This window comes from Amphibalanus amphitrite, unplaced genomic scaffold, assembly GCF_019059575.1.
Source record: "Amphibalanus amphitrite isolate SeventyFive unplaced genomic scaffold, NRLGWU_Aamphi_draft 000267F_arrow, whole genome shotgun sequence".
In the NCBI taxonomy this organism is placed as follows: domain Eukaryota; kingdom Metazoa; phylum Arthropoda; class Thecostraca; order Balanomorpha; family Balanidae; genus Amphibalanus; species Amphibalanus amphitrite.
In genome coordinates this window covers 367517-390466 of record NW_024881762.1, presented here as the reverse complement: position 1 = coordinate 390466, position 22950 = coordinate 367517, and the positions used below count along the sequence as shown (strand labels likewise).

The 22950-nt window shown below is 58.2% G+C and overlaps 2 protein-coding genes across 4 annotated transcripts; one reads left to right on the top strand and one right to left on the bottom strand.

Annotated features, from left to right (window-relative positions):
- Positions 1 to 4791: 4791 nt before the first annotated feature.
- Positions 4792 to 11029, top strand: LOC122386923 (chitinase-3-like protein 1). The gene is made up of 4 exons (XM_043376670.1): positions 4792 to 5280; positions 6559 to 7370; positions 7954 to 8111; positions 8525 to 11029. The coding sequence occupies exons 1-4, from the start codon at positions 5142 to 5144 to the stop codon at positions 8661 to 8663; spliced, it is 1248 nt and encodes a 415-aa protein (XP_043232605.1). The 5' UTR covers positions 4792 to 5141; the 3' UTR covers positions 8664 to 11029.
- LOC122386922 (golgin subfamily A member 3-like) lies at positions 9368 to 22811 on the bottom strand. 3 transcript variants are annotated; one of them, XM_043376668.1, is made up of 7 exons: positions 22621 to 22811; positions 15422 to 19149; positions 14884 to 15080; positions 14263 to 14541; positions 13782 to 14024; positions 13388 to 13611; positions 9368 to 11106 (listed from the first exon to the last, which is right to left on the bottom strand). In XM_043376668.1, the coding sequence occupies exons 2-7, from the start codon at positions 19116 to 19118 to the stop codon at positions 10389 to 10391; spliced, it is 5358 nt and encodes a 1785-aa protein (XP_043232603.1). In that variant the 5' UTR covers positions 19119 to 19149; positions 22621 to 22811; the 3' UTR covers positions 9368 to 10388. The 3 variants fall into 3 exon arrangements, with proteins under 3 accessions (XP_043232603.1, XP_043232602.1, XP_043232604.1); XM_043376667.1 differs by having other exon boundaries at positions 22625 to 22811; XM_043376669.1 differs by having other exon boundaries at positions 22685 to 22804.
- Between the last annotated feature and the right edge of the window lie 139 nt (positions 22812 to 22950).

Genomic DNA, 22950 nt, shown 5'->3' with positions numbered 1-22950 from the left:
TGGAACGATTGCTGGCATTAGAACTGTCAAATTAGGTCAACTGGCCATTCCAGATAACAGGCGAATGTTTCAGCCTTTTCTATTTAACATTTTGAATGAGAGCTTCTGAAAATCATAGCGAACTCGCTGTACGAGACTTTGAATTGTCAAGGCCCGGTCATGGTCGAGACGATCTTTTATTAGAATTTTCGTTAGAATTTCCGGTAGAGATGAATTAAAAACTCCCAAAATATTTCCGTTCAATCCTGACTTCAAGTGACCCAGTTGAGTTTGTGCAATCAATCAGGAAGTGCCTATTCACCGGGGGTATCAGCATTTTTATGCACCAGGAAAATCGCGGTGTTATGGGCTGAATCTGGTGGTTTAGCGGGACTTCTCAATCAGATTATTGTTGCACGTCAGTCCGACCCCTGCTGCTGGTCAATCTGACCTCTGAGCTTTCCGCTCAGCTGACGCCTGGGTGCGATAGAACAGGATGAGTTGAGACGAACAATGAAACTAACTGCACAGTTGGGTCACTAGCAGCTAAACGTAGACCGAATCCCCCGAGCCCCACTCCGTGAAAACTGACAGTTACAACAGATCTTCCAGCACTTTTCACGACGGAATATTGGACACCTATTTTATCCGTTTGATCCATTTGGTACCTGATAAATTTTAGTAGTTATTTACTTATAAGTTGTCCATATATGTGGGAGGATGAAATGCTTGTTTTTGTTTTGTTTTGTTGGGTTAGGCCCTTTCGGTCGACAAGACCATTGCAGAGCCGGAAGGATGATAGGAATTAGGGGGAGACATTGGTTTGGGCAGGCACCCTAGTGAGTCGCCGGGGCTGAGCCCGTCCAGAGGACAGGCCACCCAGCCCCAAGGCACTCACTGCACCCGGCTACGGGGTGCGCTCCCTCGGGAGCAACGGTGCCGCTCCAAGGGAGCAGCCCGCATGAGATAAAGTTGCCTGTCCAGCCCGGAGGGGGGTTGCGGCGTGGAGGAGAAGGACTTCTGTATCCTGAGGATAGAAGCACGGAACGGTGGATGAAATGTCGATTACTTTACTTTTTCAGTCGTGTTTTGATGGATGCTGGTTTGCGTTAGGTACCTAACCTACCTTGGCGTGTTCACGAGTTTAGGTCCATCGGTTGAACGGCTGCTATCACTGACATGTGATTGCTGCAACATGTGATTGCTGATTAGCTAACACCGACGCCCGATCAAAGTTATCTTCTGTCACCGATTGTCAGGGATCTCTTGCAGCGACCTCTGTCGGACCAATTCGAGTAGTGACTGCCATCTGGTGGATAACAGCAGCCATTGCGCTGGCGCACGGTCAGTGCTGTGGGACGTTCCCCAGCCTCGGTCGCTCAAAGTCAAGAGAACATAGGGCATCAAGTAAAAAGAGTCATGATATTCATCGACAGCCACGGATAATCTCGCATGAATTTTACAACAGCAGAAATCATTCACAACACTATTTATCGCGACGGTTTGTGGACTAAACTGGGTCAAAGTTGGATGTAAAAACATGTTTCTGAGGTTCACGAGCACAAACAACTTGCAATCGTGCAACCAAGAAAAAAATTAACTGGTAGCTTTGTTGGTATTGTACCCCGGGAAAAGCATGCTGTAAAAATCCCAGTGAGTTCACCACCCGACTCTCCTGCCGCCCTCGCGCATCTGACGATGTCATGGTTCACTCCTCCTCCATCTCTCCGACCAGCCAGTCGTGTCTCACTCCTCCTCCATCTCTCCGACCAGCCAGTCATGTCTCACTCCTCCTCCATCTCTCCGACCAGCCAGTCATGTCTCACTCCTCCTCCATCTCTCCGACCAGCCAGTCATGTCTCACTCCTCCTCCATCTCTCCGACCAGCCAGTCATGTCTCACTCCTCCTCCATCTCTCCGACCAGCCAGTCATGTCTCACTCCTCCTCCATCTCTCCGACCAGCCAGTCGTGTCTCACTCCTCCTCCATCTCTCCGACCAGCCAGTCGTGTCTCACTCCGCCTCCATTTCTCCGACCAGCCAGTCGTGTCTCACTCCTCCTCCATCTCTCCGACCAGCCAGTCATGTCTCACTCCTCCTCCATCTCTCCGACCAGCCAGTCATGTCTCACTCCTCCTCCATCTCTCCGACCAGCCAGTCATGTCTCACTCCTCCTCCATCTCTCCGACCAGCCAGTCGTGTCTCACTCCTCCTCCATTTCTCCGACCAGCCAGTCGTGTCTCACTCCTCCTCCATCTCTCCGACCAGCCAGTCGTGTCTCACTCCTCCTCCATTTCTCCGACCAGCCAGTCGTGTCTCACTCCTCCTCCATCTCTCCGACCAGCCAGTCGTGTCTCACTCCTCCTCCATCTCTCCGACCAGCCAGTCGTGTCTCACTCCTCCTCCATCTCTCCGACCAGCCAGTCGTGTCTCACTCCTCCTCCATCTCTCCGACCAGCCAGTCATGTCTCACTCCTCCTCCATTTCTCCGACCAGCCAGTCGTGTCTCACTCCTCCTCCATCTCCGACCAGCCAGTCGTGTCTCACTCCTCCTCCATCTCTCCGACCAGCCACTTGTCCCGCAGGCCCGGCAGACACAGGCCGCGCCGCCTGAAGTTGATCGGGTCGCCCGGCTCGACGTTCTCCGCTCTGTCCAGCCAGCAGAGCAGCAGGATGTCCGCCCCGTGGTCGGGCTCCACCATCGGCGCGCGGCAGCCTTCCGCCAGCTCCCGGCCCATGTCCAGGGGCGGCGCCGGCGGCAGCAGCCTCTCCAGCAGCTGTTCCACGGTAAACTGCTGCAGACAGCTGGCGGTGAGCGCTGCCAGGCAGCTGGTCAGCCGGCCGGCCAGCGAAGCCGCGCTCTGGGCCAGCTCAGTCAGCTCGGCCTCAGTGCGACCGGTCAGCACGTTCATCTCGGCGTTAAAGTAGCACGACAGACGGCGCTGGCCGGCGGCTGCCTCCGCCACCAGAGCCAGCACGGCCAGCATCGAGCCGTAGACGTCCTCCCAGTCCCCCGGCGGGCGCCGCTCCGCCAGCCACAGCAGCGCCGTCTTCAGGTAGTAGCTCTTGAGCCCTGGCAGGGCTCCCGCTCCCAGCGCCGCCTTGCAGTGTTTGAGCAGCACAAAGCAGTCGCGCTGGCGGTCGGTGAGGGCCCGGTAGACGGCGTACTCGTACTCGTCTTCGGCGTACTCGTCTTCAGGTAGTAGCTCTTGAGCCCTGGCAGGGCTCCCGCTCCCAGCGCCGCCTTGCAGTGTTTGAGCAGCACAAAGCAGTCGCGCTGGCGGTCGGTGAGGGCCCGGTAGACGGCGTACTCGTGCCGGGAGAAGGAGAGCCGCCACTGGTGTTCCTCCTGAGGGGTGCAGCCGACCGGTACCAGCAGAGCGGGTGTGGCGCAGAGGGCCCGCACCAGACCGGGCGGCGGCCAGTCAGCCGGCCTGCGCCGCGCGCCGTACTCCTCAGAGGGCCAGCGGCGCAGCGGCAGGCACACCAGCAGGTCACACGGGTACGGCAGGTACGGCCGGACCGCCGTGGTGCTCGCCGGCCCGGCCCGCCCCGGCTCCCGGCCGCCGAACAGCGCCGGGTGGGCCCTCAGCAGGTCCCGGGCCACGGCGGCCGAGAACAGCCGCCGCTCCCGGTGCCGGCACTCTGCGTGCTGTTCGAACTCGAGCAGTACGAATCCCTCCTGCTCAGAGGGCCGCACCCACAGCCGTGTGACGCCAGGGTCTGGGGGCACCTCCGCCTCCCCTGGCCAGCACACGTCCGCGCCGGCCAGCTCGAACATCACATCCAGGTCTGACTTTGTCTCTCCATCAATCAGCAGCACCTGACTGCACTCTCGACTGCTGCCGGAGAGCAGCACACGGCGCACAGCCAGCGCGGGCAGACGCTGACACAGACTCGGCAGGGCGGAGTGGCACCGGCGGGCGGCGGCTGCCCAGCAGCAGGCACGCCACGCGCTCCACGGTGTCATCCAGGGTGGCGATGGCCGGCTCGTGGCCGCGGTTGACAGTGATGAAGGGGAGTTGGAGGGCGGCGGCCACCAGAGCGTCAGGCGGCAGCAGGGCGGCTGGGTCAGGCCGGCCGACCAGCCAGGCACGGGCGGTCTCCTCTAGCTGAGGTACGGACGGCCGGGACCGGGGCAGGGGCTGATCGGCGGCCGCCATGGCGCCGCCACACACGGAGAGTTGGAGGGACCATGGGCTGCACGAGATCAGAGTGGGTATGCCATTGGACCAGAGGGCCAACCGTGGTGTTTCTGAAAGAGTGACAAAAAGCTGCTTTAACCATGGCCCACTTACACGGTCAAAGGCCGACGTAGTGCGTCTGCCAGCGCCCTGCCGATCGTACACGGAAGGCCGACGTAGTGCGTCTGCCAGCGTCCTGCCGATCGTACACGGAAGTATGTTTAGATAACGAAACTGCAGCCGTGCAAGGCCTGCAGCCTGTATTCTATGGATTACTCGAGCTGGGACTAAATGCAATGGATTTACGCCTAAGTAAAATCATGCATAACTTGAAAAGTCACTCCAGCCAGGGCATGTCTAAAGCACAATTGAATCACCAGTAAAAACTGCATGCATAATCAGTAAAGCACCCACGACGGTACACTGCTGCAGTCGCCCGTCTCAAATACCCATGAGTCACACCGTTTCCGGCATGAGTCACAAGCCTCACCAAATTCCAATCTTCCCCTCCCGACACACACATCGCGCAGGTACGTCACAGGGATACTCACTGATCGGGCTGGACACACAGTCACCGCCTCCCCTGCCGTCCGTCACACACTGACAGATCACCGGCCCGGCCCCCGACCAGTCACGGCGCCGCCGCGGCGTGCAGGCAGTGCCGTCCGCGGCTCAGTGCAGAGTGCACGGCCGGGCGCTCAGGGACGCCCGCCGTTCGCTGCAGTCCCGGTGCAGTATCGGCCGGAGCGCCAGCCCCGGCGGGCGGACCGTGTCTCTCGCGGTGACCGGTGTTGAATCACATTTCTCTCAGTGGTGGAAGCGAGTAGGACTGTGTTTTTCTCAGTGTTTTGAGCGGGTCGAACCGTGCCTGGCTTCGAGCCTCTTTCGGTGACCGGAGCGGTTTAGGGCCGAGCCCGTCTCTTGGCGAAGGTAGGGGGTCGGACAGTCCCTCCCACGCCTCCCTAGCAGTCTATGCGTCATGGTCGGGCTCCGGAGGACAATGCTCGCCCTGGCGGTGACGCAGCTGGCCCTGACCGCTGCTGAGGTCCGCCAACAGAGTGACGAGGCCGGTCCGGAGCTGATCTGCTACTACGGCTCCTGGGCACGGCTCCGGGAAGGTGAGTGTGAGGATTGGGTTTCTTACAATATGGGAAGAAGAGCTGAGATGAATGTTAGTGTACGACTCGTGGAAGCGATGTTTAAAAGCTGGTCAAGTGAGCAGTCTGTTACTTGATGTAGCAGCCCATGTAGTAGGGTAGACCGGGGCAAGTCGCCCCGCCGAGGTAAAACGCCTCACCGATGTTTCTCGGAACTGGCAAGGTTCTGGGGAAACATCCTCTCTTCTATAAAACGTGCACTATACGATCATTATATGAGCAGACTGGAAATAAATTGTGATGACTCTTTAGGGAGATATAGCCAAAAATGTGTTTTTGGAGTGATTTTTATGTTTTGTTGTCAGATTATGCATCATGGCGTTCTTTTATCGTCCACATCAGGTTAACGACTTTTATGTATTTTGAACAACTATTGTCTAACGCTTACAATGCCGGGTTGGTTCGTGTCAAATTATGTCTTCCTGGAGTGCAAGGCGTTGTTCTCTGACCGAACTACGTGATGGGGTAAAACGCCCCAGTAGGTCGCGGGGCAAAAAAGCCCCATGGGGCGTTTTACCTCATGTGTTGGTCGGACTACCCACTTCCTAACGTTCGGTAGCTGGCGAACGTTATGTTTCTATGCATTTATATGTACGTAATTTTCTCAGCAACTGGATGGCAAAGGAAGTATTTTGTTAACATTTGCATTGCAATAATTTATTATTTGGCCTTATGAGGCAGGTGAAAAACCTCATACAATAGTGTCGTAGCTGAACACCTGATAGGATGGAAGGTGCTAACTTCAGTGCAATGCCTCACAAGGTCCAACGGACCTTTCATATAAGATTTAGTCAACTAGCATGTTTAATCTTTAATCTAGAGTATGGGGCTTCTTGCCCCAGGCCGTGGGGCGTTTTGCCCTGGGGTTGGGGCAAAACGCCCTATTTGCAGTTGCTTCACAAACCACTTCCTAGCTGGGAGTCCGATCATAAGTGAATGAATTTGAGGGGTGGAAATTAAAGTAAAATGTCCAAAGAACGCATTGAGCACAAATTTGGCCTTCCAGGTTATGTGGAATAAAAGTTATGTAGCAAAATAAATTATCTGGGGCGTCTTGCCCCAGGCTACCCTACTTCAGATGAACGTGCTACTCACCTAAGCAGCATTACATAATGACAATGATGTCTCATCTCAAAACCTCTAAAAGTCCTCAGTCTTCAAAATAGGACAATTAGTCTTCGAAGTTCCCGAAGTCCTCGAAGTATGCTATTGCTGACGCTATGTCCCTCTCCCCGACAGGCGATGGCCGCGTCACCATCGACCAGCTGGACCCGTCCCTCTGCACCACTCTGGTGTTCGCCTTCGCCCGGCTGGACGACCGCCACTGGACGCTGCTACACTCGCTGCCCGACCGGCTCCTCTTCTACCGGCAGCTGACCGGGCTGCGCCGCCGTCACCCGCAGCTCCGCGTCGAGCTCGCCGTCGGCGGCTGGAACGACTCGCACAGTGCCGACTACGCCACGATGGCCGCCAGCGGCGCCGGGCGCGCCGCGTTCGCCGCCAGCGCCGCCGCCGCGCTGGAGATGTACGGCTTCGACGGCCTCCACCTGGACTGGGAGTTTCCAACGGGACAGCGGCAGCGGCGCGACTTCACGGCGCTGCTGGCGGAGCTGCGCGCCGCCCTGGAGCCGCACCGGTACAGACTCAGTGTGGCCGTGCCCGCCGGACCGTACCAGGCCCGCACTTCATTCGAGATGGGCGCCGTGGCGCGGCTGGCCGACCGGCTCCTGCTCATGGCGTACGACCTCCACGGCGGGTGGACGCCGACCGCCGCCGACCACCACGCGCCGCTGCGGCCGCGCTCCACCGACTTCAGCGGTCTGGACGCCGAGACGGCGGTGCGTCTGTGGCGCTCGGCGGGCGCCTCCGCCCGGCAGATCGTGCTGGGAGTGCCGCTGTACGGCCGCGGCTGGGTGGTGGAGGAGGTCGGACCGCCGCCACTGGAGGCCAAGGGGGTGGCGCCGCCCGGACCGCTCACCAAGGAGAGGGGCGTCCTCAGCTACCTGGAGATCTGCTCCAAAGTACAACAACGCGGCTGGACGTCACAACAGGTCAGGATGTGTGCAGAATGGTCTTTATCGGTAGTTTGCATCCAGTTATAGCCGCCAGCAAATCCTCGGGCCTTACGGCAGGGTTCGAAATTGTAGTCTTCTGCCTTCTCCAGTCAGGACAGGGTGAGATTCCCCACTCAAAAACACCTGCCTTTCCCTAGATCAAGAGGGGATGTGTGTTTAGTGTTTACTGTAACCATAAGCCGATCTACAAATGTCGCGGTCAAGGGCAGAGCTGGGAATCCTCACCACAGTCAGGTGCATGTCGGGCAATCCTCCATGGCATAACTGGACTTCACCACTGAGCCATATCAATTCTTCCTTGTTGTAATAGCAGATTGCCCTACAGACCTATAAGTGAAATGATCTCGTTGCTGACCCAATTTGCTTTCGCGTTAGTGAGCAGCAAGATGCAGCTCAAGGTCGGTCCGACCAGTTCGTCGCCACTGCCCCAGTGTCCGCGGCTCCGGCCACCTCTGTTCTTGCATCTCCAGAGTTCAGCCGCTCCTTGCCCGTGAGCTGTTCCTTCTCTAGCTCCGTTTTGCTCCAGACACCGCTAACCCCCACCCTTTGCCCTCCACAGCTGCTGGACGAGGGTCGGCCGTTCGGCTCGGCAGCCGTCGGCGACGGTCAGTGGTTCGGATACGACGACGAGCACATGGTCAGAGAGAAGGCCCGACTGGCCACGGAGCTCGGACTGGGGGGCGTGTTCGTCTGGGACATCGCCCAGGACGACGTCAGGTGAGAATATCGCCCTGCTGACGGTATCGTCCAGGACGTCAGGTGACGTGACGTATATTATCGCCCAGACGACGTCAGGTGAGATATATCGAAAATGACGAACTCATGAGATGTATCACCCAGGATAGTGAATGTCAGGCGAGGGATAATTGATGGAAGGAAGGGAAGATATTCGACATCACTCCTAGACAAACCGCAGCAAATAAGGATGCAGCCATCCCGAAAGTCACCTTTCGAAATCGGCGCCGATAGCGAAGCCACTTCTGGTTTATACCAGGAAGATTAACGAAAAGCTCAAAATTTCTTCGCCGTCCCCAATCCGGTGTCAACTTACATAGGCCAGCTGTGTCTATGGACCCGTTGGAGCGCCTCCCTCAGCCCTATCTGACCGTGTGCCCTCCCTCCGCCCGCAGGGGACTGTGCTCGCCGCGGCCCTTCACCCTGACCTCCATCATCAAGGAGACGTTGTCCAACCTGACGGAGCGAGCGGTGCCGGAGGAGAGGGCTCCCTCCGTCCCGCTGGCCTCTAACAGTCTCACAGAGACGAACTGAGAGAGGCAGAAGTGCTGCCGGAGAGGGCTCCCTCCGTCCCGATGGATTCCAACAGTCCATCCATTCTAACAGCCTCACAGAGACGCGCTGAGCCGGGTAGAACTCCCGCCGACCTTTACAGACATTCTCAGCCCGCACTGGAAGCATAGTGTCTCGTATGTACTCATCGTTATCACAAATACAACATCACGCTTAGTTAGACTCCGGCCGTGTTTATGTGTACTACTATCGTTACTCAAGTCAAATTGCAAGGCTCTAGCATTCCGTGGCCCCCAGAATCCACAAAAATCCTGGCTGTGACGACTGCTGCAGCAGCAGTGAAACCCGGCGTCAGTCGAGTGTGGCGACCCTCCCACCCCAGTCGCTCTCCCGTCCCGGCGACCCTCCCGTCCCGGCCAGGAAAGTCGGTACTCGGCAGATCAGTAGACTGGCAGTCGGCCCGTGACCGGCGACCAGTCGCCTGTTCAGTCTCTGTCAGCCAGCGACCCTCCGATCGGACCCCGCAGTGAAAGGTGCCTATCGGTTGGTTTGGTAATCTGCAAACTGCAACCATGGAACTGGTCGGCCGGGCGGGCATTGATCCATCCCGAAAGCATGGCCGTGTCTATCGAAGATTAACAATCACAATATTCCAAGCTGATTTTAATCACACTGTGGTAACGACGGCTCAAAGAATACGCGACCGATTCAATCTGAAAAGACGGTTCAGAGCTCAAACTATATGCGTATATTTGCCACAGCAGTAAAACAACCTCAGCTAACAGCGTAACAACTCAGCGCTGCCATTGCACAATGCTCAAAGCCGGCCCTCAGAGCCGCCAGATTATGCTGAATTTAACACCGCAAACCCGCCAACCTACTCGCCGGGTCCCCTTGTGCATATGATCGCGGAAGCCAATCTCTATCACCAAAGGAATAATGGAAGTCCGATTGACTTGCACTAATTTAACAAGTGATAATATATAATATATCGTGTGGTATAAATAAAAACAACTCAGATAACACACTAATCTTATTTATAAAATAAGCTATTTAAAAATAAGGCGATTTGATCAAATCACAAGCGGATCACTAAAATAACGCAAGGCACACTCCCCACTCCAAAGCCATAAATATCCACCTGAGACGAAGCGACGGGCCAGCCACCGTAATAGAGCGCCCCCACCACCGGCCCCACACAGCACGCGCTGACCCCAGGTCATGTCACGGGTCACCCACGGCCGTCCGTGCCGCCCGCCGGCCCGCACCAAACGGCCGAGACGGCACGGGCCCCTGGATAAACACTGGACCCCGCGCACACACAAACTAGCGGTCCAGCAATCAGCAGCCTGCTGGAACAGTGCCTACACACAATGCACTTGCATATAAGGCTAAATACTTCAATATCAGCAGCGAATTCGTTGGCCCACAACCATCCTAGTAAAGCTGGAAATAAAGCCCGGACGCACCGGCGGCTGAGAAAAGCACCGACTCAGCGGAATAATACTTCAGCACCCCGCTGAGCTAATTCAGCACAGACAGCCGTCCATGAGCCCAACTGTGCGCTAAACTGGCGTTAAATACAGCAGCAGCTGCTACAATACTCTGAGCGAGACTCGGGACCCTGTCAGCTAGATCACAGACCTAACGTGGACCCACACGATCCTCTAACTCTTCTGCTAACCAAGGGCGTAACGACCTCCGGTCCCGAGCTCCTCTGGCCCTTCTATCAGCCACCGGGCACGCTCACACGTCCGTCTCCTTCTCGGATCGTGTCGGGAGGGCCGCAGCCGCGACCGGGGGCCGCTCGCCACCCGCCTCCGTAAAGTAGGACCTCAGTCTCAGACTATCCTCAGTTAGCGGCCCGTTCGGGGCGCCTCCTCCCGCGCCGGCTCTGGGCTCCGGCAGTTTGGTCGTCTCCAGGAATCGGTCCACGGCCGCGGCGGCATCTCCGTCGGCGACGGGACGCCAGCCGCCGTTGGAAACGCCGTCAGAGCTGGGGATAGTTCGCTCCGGAGACGAAGGTGCTGACGGCGATGAAGGTGGAAGCGATGCTGGAGTGATATTCGGTGACGAGGCTTCTGCCACCGGAGGTACGTTGTGTTCCGATGAAGATATGAAATACTCTGGTGGTGTTACTGTGTGCTCCAGTGACGCGATCGGGTGGACTAGTGGCGATACGCTGTGTTCCGGTGACGCTGAATTTTGCTCGGATGACGTCACTGAGTATTCTGGTGACGTCACTGAGTGTGTTGGTGACGTCACTGAGTGTCCCGGTGACGCTGTTGCCGATGATACCACCGAGTGTCCTGGTGTTGGTACTGAGTGTCCAGATGACGGCACCGTGTGCTCCATGCTGTGCTCCGGTGATACATTCCCGTTAGTGCTCGCCTGGGTGTGCTGTGTCGGACTGGTAGCATTCACTGGCGGATAGTTGTCGACCATTGAAGTCGCCTGGACGGTCCTGTGAGACGGCAATACATACAGACATCAGAGACTGTCTGCTTCAAAAGAGAAAATCGAGTGCAATGCCTTAAATTAATCATAAGAATGGAGTCGGTAACTCTACTAGATTTAAACTAGCTCCAAGCCGGAAATCGGCTATCCCTTCCCAACACCAGCTCCTTGCCGCTATCCGGATATGAAGGACTGAAACCAGCGCCGGTCACTGGGCTGTGGCCGGACTGGCCGGTGCAGTCAGGCTCTGACTGCGCCAGGATGTGGACACTGCACAGCGCTGTGTATACTGGACGGAGCTGTGTGTGTTCTCAGCACACGGAGCGGTCCGTGTCAGGGCGTGACGTCAGCTATGACGCAGCAGCTCCGGCGCACACACACTGCCGACCGACCGACCGACCGACCGTCCGGCCGGCCGTGCAGACCGTAAGACCGGCATACTGATCACGGTGGGGATGAGGGAATGGGGTAACCGGGAAATGACCGGCAGTACATCTGGGCCCTGTTTCACCGGTGATAGCAGCACGCTGCTATCACACGTGTCAAATTGGGTTTCCATGGAAACATCAACAAACCATGGCGTCGTCAAACTGTGTGATCTCATCAAATATTGCTGCTAACATCTTCACGGCCGTGCGATCAAACAAATGTTATCAAACGCATTCAACGAGACAGCAACTCTGTTCAGTCATTAGTGTGACCTCATCACATTACGTCAGCTCGCGCAATTTGATAGTAGCGTGCTGCTATCACCGGTGAAACAGGGCTCTTAGTTACTGCTGAGTTAGGAGAGCAGGGGGTTACCTACGCATGTACGAGTGGGGAACTTTCAGTCATGGTGAATAAATGACAGGGGGATATGGGTAAAACCAGCTGTGCAAACATCACGATGCCTGACACCTGGAAAAAGCTGCGGATATCCACCCGGCGGAGAACCCAGGAGCGGCTAGCGACTACGGGACAGTGTTCGGCCCCGCCCGGACTCGGTCTGTTCCGGCTCTCTGCACCGACCCTCGGCTGGACGGTCCAGCCCTCTCCCCTCCCCTCTATGAGTTCGGGGGTTCCCGGCGGTGACTGGCCCGCCGGCCGGCCGGCCGGGAAGACCGCCCACGCACCGGGCTGACCGTCACGGATCGGCTGCAGCAGCGCCGAATGACCCGTGCAGTCGGCCCTCACCGGGCCACTACCTCAGACAGTCCGGAACGACAGGGGCTCGGAATAACGAACTGATTTAACCCTCGCCCGTATTGGTGTTTTTCCAGCCGCGAACGTATAAGGGGGGGGGGGGGGTCCGTTGGACCCCCCCTTGCCGTTTCGCCCCTGATCGAGCTAGAGCTTCGCGGAAAAAACGAGCGTGTTGCCCGTGACGAGAGGAAGCCGATGATACCCAATTTTAAGGTCCTAGGTCATTGGTTGACCTTGCAGGTCAGGTCAATGACCCCCAAAAGCGGGAAAATCGGGACCTGTTAGAACGTCGTAAAGTGTGGCTTCTATAGGGTTTTTCGGGGTGCTGATCACGAATATCATATTAGTTTTGATCACAGATGATGTCTTCGTGTATTTAGGCCAGGTCGGGTCAGGTCAGGTCAGGTCAACCAGTAAGGGTATTCGTAGTAGGTGGCAACCGCCTCTGACAGCTTCGTAACATGTTACGAAGGCACCAAAACTACTTCGTAAATGTTCATATGGTTGCTAAATTCGAATTCAGCTCCAAAAACTGGCCTAGAAACATGTAAAGCTCGAAAAAGTGAACCGAGGTCATCAAAGGTCAATGACCTGACCTGACCTTCAGGTGACCTTGACATCCACCCTAATGCATGGGAGCAACATCATATCACATGTTTGAACGCTTGAAACCACGAAAAGACTGCAAACGCGCGGCTAATGCGAGCCGACATACGCCGAATCGCGATTCCAGCCAAACATGGTCTCGAAAAATAGGTCACAGGTCAAAGGTCATTTGGGTCAGGGTCATGAAATTTTCAGGGTAGGTGTGAAATTGATGAACACGAGTGTACTGAAAGTTTCGTCGCGATCGGCCGCTTTTTACGCGAGTTATTCGCGAAAAACCATGGGGGGTCCGTTCGACCCCCCCTATACGGGCGAGGGTTAAGTCCTTTCCATGGTCAGTATACAGATCGACTACTCTGAATACACTCATTATCCGCACTTTACTGATACTCAGACTGCAAAACGGCGTTCTAAGTGATCAACCAGAAACAAAAAAATTCCCCTACCTGACTGCCAAACTACACTCTCTCCCTCCCACCCAGTCCCGGGGTACTCACCCTGTGCTCCTGCTGTCCCCTCGGCCGATCTGACTCTGCAGGGCCGTCATCTCCTGTTTGAGAGACCTCAGGCACGCCTGCAGATGGTGCAGCGGCCGGGGCTCGGCACTGCCCGCGCTCTGAGCCAGCAGGCGGCCGATGTGCTCCTCATCCACCGGCGACGGAGCCGGCAGCTGGGGCAGCCGGGCCGAGCGCTGCAGCTCGACTACCTCGCCGCTCAGAGCCTGAGGGCAGGGGGAGTCAGCTGATCGCTGGAGTCGTATGAGCACACAACATCCAACAAGCGACTGGTTCGGTTAAACGACTGTCAGTCATTGGAAAATGCTACCCGCGGCAGTTGGTCCCGAATCTCGATGTTTCACCTTGACCTGGGTGCTGCCCGTTTTCTACTGACCTTGACCTGCGTGCTGCTGGTCTGCAGGGCGGCCCTCAGCTCGGTGACCTGCGCCTGCAGCGCGAACTTCTCCTCGCGCGTGGCGTCCAGAGCTGCGCTGAGCTGGCGCAGCTCGTCTCCAGCCGCCTGCAGGGAGCTGCGCAGTCCCTGCAGCTCCGTCTCGTGGCGCTGCTCGACCAGCGCCGCCTGCTCCCGGAGACCGGTCAGCTCGGCACCCTTCTGCCGCAGGTGGCCGCTCAGGGTCTGTGACGGAGGGGGAGGGATGTTAAAACATGATGGGTCTGGAGGTGCAACGGATAAAGACAAACCGATATCACACGAACAAAGTGGATACAAAGTAGATAACTACCACTCCAGACACTGCCACAGCTGAGCTAATTACAACTCCTAACGTATGCCATTCCATTCCATGCCCACCTCCAGGCACCAGAACACAAGCCATTACGTTTTCACCCCCCCCCCCCCCCCCCCACTCGCCTACCTTGATCTGCTGGGCCAACACGGGGTCGTTGGCGGCGCTCTGCTCCGCCTGCCGCCGCAGCTCGGCCGTCTGCCTCTGACTGCTATCACACGCCGCCTTCAGCTCGGTCAGCTGGCCGGCCGCGGCGGCCAGGTCCCGCTGAGCGGCCTCCAGAGCCGCCTGCCGCTCAGTGATCTGGGTCTGACGACTGGCAGCCAGGTCCTCAGCGGTCTGCAGGCCGGCCTGGAGACTGACCAGGTCCCGCCGGAGACCGGAAACCTCCCGGCGCTCGGCGAACAACTGTCCAGACAGAAAGACCGTCAGGTCGTCAGACGGAGGGTAATATACAAACGAGTAGGCGAGAGAACAATACGCGTCCGCTTTTCAAATGCCAGATCCACTATCAAAATTTGCCCATCCCATTAACCCCCATTACTCTCCCTTATCTACCTGGTTCGTTTAACATTCACTTCATCGGCAACCGACACCTTTAGCAGCTCTTCCCACCTATCTGTGTAGCTCCCCGTCTAATCTCCCTCACCTGTCTGCGCAGCTCCCCGTCTAATCTCCCTCACCTGTCTGCGCAGCTCCCTGTTTAGTCGTCCCACCTGTCTGCGCAGCTCCCTGTTAAATCTCTCTCACCTGTCTGCGCAGCTCCCGGCCCTCGAGCTGCTCCTGCTGCAGCCGCTGCTCGGCCAGCTCCAGCTGCTCCTGCAGCCGGTGCTGCTGCTGCTGCGGCGTCTGCTGGCGCTCCGTCTGACGCTGCTCCTCAGCTCCGGCCAGCAGCGCCTCCAGCTCCGCGGCGCGAGCCTGCAGTGCCGTGTACGACTGGGCCATGCCTGCCAGAACGCAGAGACATGGTGTCAGTCAAGCACGGTAATACAATCAGATGCCAACTCAACGTCCCGGGGGCGGTTGATGCTGACGCGCAGAACGCGTATAGTTTACGAATAATATTCCAATATACGAAATAAGTGCCTACTTTCATTAAAAAGACCGGATAAAAAATATTGTGGATTACGGAGTTTCAGCAAACCGATATAGAACAAAGGCACAAATAAACACATGCATTGGACCATCTCAATCGTGAAAACCGTAGAAAGCTTGGAAGATAAACAAAAAAGTCTCCCTCACCCTGTTCTCCCACCAACCGAGAGAATGAAACACTTTGTCATCTCACCCTCGAGTCTGCCGCGCTCCTTTTCCAGTTCCAGCTGCAGCAGCTGGGCGTCGGCTGCCGCTCCGCGCAGCTGCTCCGCCTCCTGTTCGGCCCGCTGCGTCTCCCGTCGCGCCGTCTCCAGCTCGCGCCGCAGCTGCGCGGCCGCCTCCTCCCGCTCCACAGCCGCCAGACCCGCCTCGGCCGGCACCGGCGCAGCGGCGGCGCGGCGCTCCGCCAGCTCCCGCTCGGCCGTCTTCAGCGCGCGCATGTACTCGCGCAGTTTGCGGGTGAGGACGCGGATGTTGGACTGGTAGCAGCGGTGTCGCTCCTTGTAGGCGGCCTGGGCGGCGGCCAGCTGGTCGGCCAGCGCGCCCCCGCCGGCCGCCGGAGGGGAGGTGGGCGGCGCGGGCACACCCTCCGGCCGACCGGCGGCGGCCAGCTGCTGCTGCAGCTGCCGGTTCCGCGTCTGGCTGAGCTGCAGCTGCTCCTGCAGCTGGCGGCACTGCGCAGAGTCGGCGGCTCGGGCGCGCTGCAGCTGGTCGCTGAGGTCGGCCACGCGCGCCGCCAGCGCCGCGTGCTCCTGTCGGAGCCGCGGAGCAGCCTCGGCCTCCTGCAGTCGCCGCTCCAGCTCCCGGTTCTCCAGGGCGAGCAGACTGAGCTGGCGGCGCAGCGACTCGAGCTCGGCAGACTCCGCCGACTGCTGTTGCTTGCTGCTCTGATCGGCCGTCCCCGGAGTCGGACTTTCCTCAGATGGAGACGCGACCTCAGCAGTAACGGCCTCTGGGGATTTAATCGAGCCCTTCTCCTCCTCCTGCTGGCTGGACTCGCGGTGCAGACTCTTGGCATACGTCTTGACCACGGCCAGCTCGTGCTGCGCCTTCTCCTGTTGTTCCTCCAGCTCTCGGATCCTGGCGTCCCGCTGTTTCACCGTCTCGGCGGCGGCCGCGTGCTGCTGCGCCGCCTCATTGGCCTGCTGCTGCAGCCCACGCACCACCTCCTCCAGCTTCTGACGGCCCTGCTCGAGCACGCTGCGGTCCTGCGTCAGCTGTTGCACCTTGTAGCGCAGCTCGTGGTTCTGCACCATCAGCTGTTTGTTCTGCTCGTTCATGGTGCCAAAGATGTTCATTTTGTCCGTCATCTGTTCCGTTTGCAGTTTCAGTTTACTGGTCTCCTGCAGTTTATCGTTGGCAGTTCGGAGTTCGCTCTCTCGGCCGCTGAGAGATGCCTTCAGTTCCGCGATTTGTTTATCCTTTGTGGCAACGTCGTTTTTCAATTTGTAGAAACTAGCCGAGACCTTCTTCAGCTCGTTGGTGAGGCCGCGCGCCGCCTCATCCACGTCCCGTTTCTCCTGGTTGGCGGAGGCCAGCGCCACCTCCAGGCGCGTCTTCTCCTCTTTAAGTGTCTGTTTGGCGGCGGCGGCCTCCTTGGCCTGCGCGCGCAGCTGGTCCAGCATCTGGCCGCCCTCCAGACAGCGCTGCTGCAGCTGCTCGCACTGAACCGTCTGCTGCGAGAGCTTCTCATGCGCAGCGGCCAGCGCGAACCTGGTCTTCTGACCGTCCTCCTCCAGCTGTTTGTGGGCGGCGGCAGCGGTGGACAGCTCCTCAGCACCCCGCTCCAGGCGCTGCTCCAGCTCAGCTATGGTCAGCTCCAGGGCGCGCGTCCGGCCCACGGCCTCATCCCGCTCCCGGACAGCGGCGGTGGCGGCGGCGGGCGCCGGCTCCGCCCGGCTGCCCGACACCGTCTGGAAGAAGGCCTCGCGCTGCAGCATGTCGGCCTGAATGTTCTCCAGGTGGCGCAGCAGAGTCTCCTTCTCGCGGACTGCGCGCGCCTGCGCTCCGGCCGCCGCCTGGCGCGCCAGCGTCAGCTCGCCGCGCAGCCGCTCGCCGGCGTGCTGCTGCGCGATCACCTCCTGCTGGGCGGCCAGCAGCTGCTGCTGCTGCTGCAGCCGCGCCTCCTGCGAGGCCTTCAGCTGGGCGCGGTACCAGTCGCGGGAGCGCTGCCGCTGCTCGAGCTCCTCGTTGGCCGACTGGACCGAGCCCTCGGCGCGCAGTTTGGCCTGCAGCTGGCGCTGCGCGTCCACCACCAGTTCAGCCACCTTGGCCTTCAGCGCCGACACGGTGGCGTCCCGGCTCTCCAGCTCGCGCCGCGCCGCCTCCAGCGCCGTCCGCTCGGCAGCCGCCGCCGACTCGCTCCGCTTCAGCTCGTCCCGCGCGGCGTCCAGCTCGATGGCACGCGTCTCCAGCTTCCCAGCCGCCTCCGCCAGCTGCGCGTCCAGCTCTCGCGCGCGCACACGCAGCAGGCCGGCCTCGGCGGCCAGCGCGTCCCGCTCGGTGCGCAGCGAGCCGGCGGCGGCGGCGCGCAGCTCGAGCTGCTGGCGGCTGACGGTGTGGCGCAGCTCGGCGCGCTCAGCGCCCACCTCCTCGAGCTCAGCGCGCGTCATCTCCAGCACACCCTCGAGTCGCGCCTTCTGCCGCTGCACCTCGAGTTGCTGCCGCTGTCCGCCGCCGCTCAGCTGACCCTGCAGCGCCTCCAGCTGCTGCCGGTACAGCTGCCGCTCCTGGCTGGCGTGCTGCAGCTGCAGCTGCAGCCGGTGCACCTGCAGCTGCAGCTGCTGCTGCTCCTCGGACGCCACCACTCGGTCGGAGACAGCCGGCGCTGGTCGGCGCGGACCCGGGACCGGACCTCCGGCCTCCACCGGCGCGGTGGGGTCTCGCAGCACGCTGCGGAGTCTCCACAGGTCCTCCTCAAAGCCGCTGATGTCCGACCAGCTGGACTCAGCTGACACCACCGACAGACGGTCATCGTCCTCGTCCACAGCTCCGCCGTCCGGCGCGCCGCTCTCGGCAGTCACCGTGGAGGCGTCTGAGCGCGCGCCGCTGTCAGCCTGCACGCCCCGAGGGGCCTCCGAATCGCTCGGGTGGTGGGCCGCCGATTTCACGTGGACATTGTGAGAAGCCGGCGCCGTGTGTTGCGGGAGGAATGTTTCCGGACTGCAGCCGGTCTCCGCCGCTCGCTGAGCCTGGAGGACCGCCGGGGGCAGCACCTCTTCCGCAGGAGACAGCGGCGGTGAGGACGGCGCCGGCGGGGTAGACATCAACGGGGTACTGCTCAGAGCTGGGACGATACACTCCTCGATGACCTCCAGTTGTCCCCGACTAGTCTGTTTCGGGGTCGCCGATTCCGGGGCTGAGGCGGGAGCGGCACCGGAGTGGGAGTCGCCGTTCGCCGCTTTTACGGAGTGCGGCGCGCCGTTCGGTTCTGATGTCGGCCCCATCTCCGCCGTGTCCGTCCTGCCCGGGGAACGGTCGGGGGCCGGAGCGGGAACGGGGACGGCGCCGCGGCGATCACTGACGATCTGAAGCAGGTTCCGCGGGTACGGCTGCAGACTGCGCCCCTCCAGAGTCTGCGGCGCCGACGGGGATTGAGGAACTGGCGGTGCGGACGGCGGGCCAGACCGACAGAAAATGGAGCTGAGGCCAGCCGGCAGCAGTAGACTGACGGCATCATTGGCTGGCATGAGAGCCATTTGTTGCTGCTGCTGTCCAAGATGCTGGTGAGGTGTCTCAGGCTGGTCACCCTTATCCATGCCAATGGCAGTGACTGGCATCTTCATCAGGGTGTCCTCAGTCAGGTGCGGCTGCTGCAGTGAGCCGGGGGCCGGCCTCTCCACCACTGCGTGGTGCACAGACACCGGCTGGCTACGGCCACCACCAGGCATCTCGGCACTTCTACAGCCACCAGTTCAAACACTGTGGAAAGAAAACATATAAGATTACTTGCTTCTTTGATTGTACTTATTGGCTCACAAGTGAACTGTAATCGCCATGCCCCACATGGATGGTCCATGATGGTAACACATACATACATACATACATAAAAACCGCATCATAAGAATGGTGCTGACCAAATGCAAGGGAACTTAATGCATGATCTCATGAAAACTTATCATGTCTCTCACATATTGTGTCATGTCCATTGCCCTGTTTCCACTGGCGGTCGCAGCCGCTCGCAAAAGGGGGGGCCAAAGTCACACTCGCGGGACATAACATTTATCAGTCACCGGGGGGGGGGGGGGTGATCGGCTAATTTTTTACGTCCACGAGGCGCCACGCAGTTGGCATTACTTATGCTTCATCCACCTCATTCTTGCGTGAAATCTTTAAGCTCAATTTAAGGCAAAAGCACCAGTTCCATTTCCCGTCCCACGGTGTTTCCACCGGTCGGGCCACTGCACCATGGCGACGGATCGGTGTAGCATATACTGGAAGGTCGGGCACGCGGATTCATGACCTTACCACAATAAAACAATTCGGTAAAGTACGGATACCTCTTGCTTTGAACAAGCATGTGAAACCCAGAGATCATTTTCAGACTATGACATTTACCCATATAGTTGTTTGGCGGCGGGAGAGAATAGGTACACCGACCTCTGGAGACCCCCGGCCCCACAGGTTCCTGGTTTTCAAAATTGGCATCTGAGGGCCGCGCACGACTCGCGCGGGGCCTCGCAACGGCTCTATTGGGGCTCACTCAAGTCTCAACCTGCCTTATAGTCCTACTGCTAAAAAGACTGGCCCTGAGCCCTAAGGACTTCATCAGTCTCTGCCAGCCCCAGGACCCACACCGGCTCATGGGGTCCCGACGTCGAAATATGAGGGAATCTGCGCGGGACCATCAGGACGTAAAGTAATCTCGATCAGGACCAACGTACGGCTGTGCAGGAGTCTGCGTGAGCCCTGTGATCTTCAGAAGCCCACCCATGTATGTTTTCACTTAGAGGCCAGCTTAGGGCCCTCAGAGACCAGTACAGGGCCTGCAAACTGCAAAGGCCAGTAGTTTGAGACCATCAGAGACCGAGTTGGGCTCTCGGAGGCTTATGTGGGTCCTACTCATTACAGGCCAACATGGGGCCCTCAGAGGTCAGCGTGGGGCCCTAAAAGACCGGAATGAGCCGTCGTTGGAACCCAGAGGCCAGCAGAGGGCCCTCAAAGGCCAAGATGAGCCCTCCTCAGAGGCCAATGCAGGCCCTTAGAGGCCAGCATCGGGTCTTCAGCAGCCGATGCGGGGCCCTCATTGGCACCTAAATGTTCGTCTTGGGACACCAGAGGCAGCAATAAGGCCACTCGAGACCGGTGTGAGACCCTCAGACGCCGGTTGGGGCCCCTGAGGCCGGTAAGGGGTCCTCATAGGTCAAATGTGGGGCCTCAGAGGTCGATGTGGGCTCTTAGCGGTCAACGTGGGCGCTTGACCGCCACTGAAGTTCCCTCAGAGGTCAGTGTTGGACGCTCAAAGACCGGTGTGGGCGTGTTTTTTTTTTTTTTTAGCCTCGTGACGATCGAATCAGGGCCAGGTTCCCATACACCTATGGGGGCCCATCGGTTGCTTGAGGGGGGGGGGGGGCAAATGATATGATGGCCCCCTTTATGCCTTGGGAGGGCATGGCCCTGATGCCCCCCGCGACCGCCACTGTGTACACATTACATACAGGCCTCTGAAATTGCATACTAGGTAATGCAAACTCTATGCAGGCCCCGGAGATCCCACGCTAATCCTTAACCCTCGCCGGACCTATTGGTTTTCTACATACGCGCCGGCCGAGGGGGGGGGGGGGCGGGTACGACCCCCCCCCCTCGCCGTTTCGCCCCTGGTGGAGATAGCGCGTCGCGGAAAAAAACGAGCGTGTGCGCCGTTACGAGACGCAGAGATTGGTACTCGATTTTAAGGTCCTAGGTCAACCGGTGACCTCTGAGGTCAGGTCAAGTGCCCCAAGGTACGGTTCAGTTTTTGGTGAATAACTTCGCAAAAAACGGCCGCAGAGCGCCGATGTTGGCAGCATCGTGTTCGCCTCGCTCAGGGGCGTCGAATGATATACTTTTTGTGCGGGTCAGGTCAACTTGGGGTGTTGACCTCAGGTCAAGGTCAGGTCAGCACCCCCAGGTCACGAAGTTGGTCGAAAGAGGTCATGTCGCATATCATTCGATTCGGCAGGCCTTCCTGAGTCCATTGGTGGCTTTCCCGACTCGCTAGCTCAATTTGATCAAGAGTTATTGACGAAAAACTAATATGACCTTGATGACGTCACGCAAGGTCAACATTGCAAAAGTGACGCATCTAACCTTGATCAAATCACGATTCTGTGTGCTTGAGATAGTTGGAGATCGTTCCCGGCGCCAGAATAGCAGTTTTCATTTTTCCCCATTGACTTATAATGGTGAGGTCACGAAAATGACCTGACCTCATATGACCTTTAGGAAAAATCCGAGCTATACAAGTTGTGGGACTCATAATGGATACTAGATCCTGCAAGTTTCATTTCCCTGTGACATCTCCTCTGGCAGTGAGGGCGTTGCGAAGTTGCGACATCTGAAGACCGTGTAGACTGTAGAGGTTCACTTATGGCGTCATAGGTCAGTGACCTGACCTGACCTGACCTGACCCAAAAATGCGGTTGGTGTCAAAAGATCCGGCTTGGATCAAAGGTCAGGTATGCCAAGGTTCAGCTCTCTATCGCCAGCGTGTTCGGAGCTATCGCAAAAAAAACCCTAAGGGGGGGGCGGCGGCACCCGCCCCCCCCCCTCGGCCGGCGAGGGTTAAGAAACCAAGCCGGCATACGGCGTCACCACCGGGCTTCTGAGGTGCACAGCACCAGCCCATGAGGTCTTACTTTAGTGTCTTAGAGCCACGCTCCTTTGGCAGGGCCCACCCGCCACTGCCGAAGAGGTCTCACGCCAGCCATTGCTGGGCCTACGAGAGCCTCAAGTAAACCCACGCTGATATTCCATGTAAGATGCGGCCATACTCGTGAACGGGTGCCAGCGACGCTGACCGCCAAATTGACAGAATACGAAACTGAGCCCACTCATGAGTGAAATTTACGTCCTTTGATGGCGCAAGAAAGAAAATGAAACATACAAAAAGCTTTTCTAGGACTTTTGTTCGATCTGAAAGGTGGGGCCAAAAGATAGTATGGCCCCACCTTTCAGCACCAAAGGGGGGGCCATGGCCCCGTGCCCCCCCCCCCTGGGACCGCCAGTGCCTGTTTCAGTATCACAGTCCCTGCCAGCGCTCCGCCAGCACACGTGTCAAATTGGGTTTCCATAGAGACATCAAAAACTTGTATCTCTAAAATAACCTCAATCTGCAATATCAGCTTGTAGAATGCGCTGGCAGCGTGTGGCAGTGGCCGTGAAACAGGGCCCATAACAAAATGGATAACTTACCTACCCAAAAATAACAACCCAAACCACTACATCAATTAAGCCCAGCGCACCCACGGCAACTAACCTACAAATTCAAGCACTGAGACAAATAAAGACGCCAAAAAAACACAAAAATTGTAATAATTTGCATGCTTTGATCAAAAATTATCACGGGTAAAATCGGTTTTTTTACCCTAAACCCCCTAGACCCCGAAGACGTCAATTGAAACACCTGCGCCGCTTACGAACTGCGTATATATCTTTCCCGAGCGAAAAAAACAAACATTCCAGTTTTTTGGCGCTTTTGTTTCAATTGTGGTGGTTCTGTTCGAGGGCCCATACAGATGGTGT

What these genes read in the sequence shown, in the direction of transcription:
- LOC122386923 (XM_043376670.1), top strand. Translation starts at nt 5,142, where the DNA reads ATGGTCGGGCTCCGGAGGACAATGCTCGCCCTGGCGGTGACGCAGCTG. An exon ending in CTGGGCACGGCTCCGGGAAG is followed by an intron (nt 5,281 to 6,558) that starts GTGAGTGTGAGG and finishes TCTCCCCGACAG; the next exon opens with GCGATGGCCGCGTCACCATC. An exon ending in ATCGCCCAGGACGACGTCAG is followed by an intron (nt 8,112 to 8,524) that starts GTGAGAATATCG and finishes CTCCGCCCGCAG; the next exon opens with GGGACTGTGCTCGCCGCGGC.
- LOC122386922 (XM_043376668.1), bottom strand. Translation starts at nt 19,118, where the DNA reads ATGCCTGGTGGTGGCCGTAGCCAGCCGGTGTCTGTGCACCACGCAGTG. An exon ending in GGAGCGCGGCAGACTCGAGG is followed by an intron (nt 15,081 to 15,421) that starts GTGAGATGACAA and finishes GCGTTCTGGCAG; the next exon opens with GCATGGCCCAGTCGTACACG. An exon ending in GGGGACAGCAGGAGCACAGG is followed by an intron (nt 11,107 to 13,387) that starts GTGAGTACCCCG and finishes GCCGTCTCACAG; the next exon opens with GACCGTCCAGGCGACTTCAA.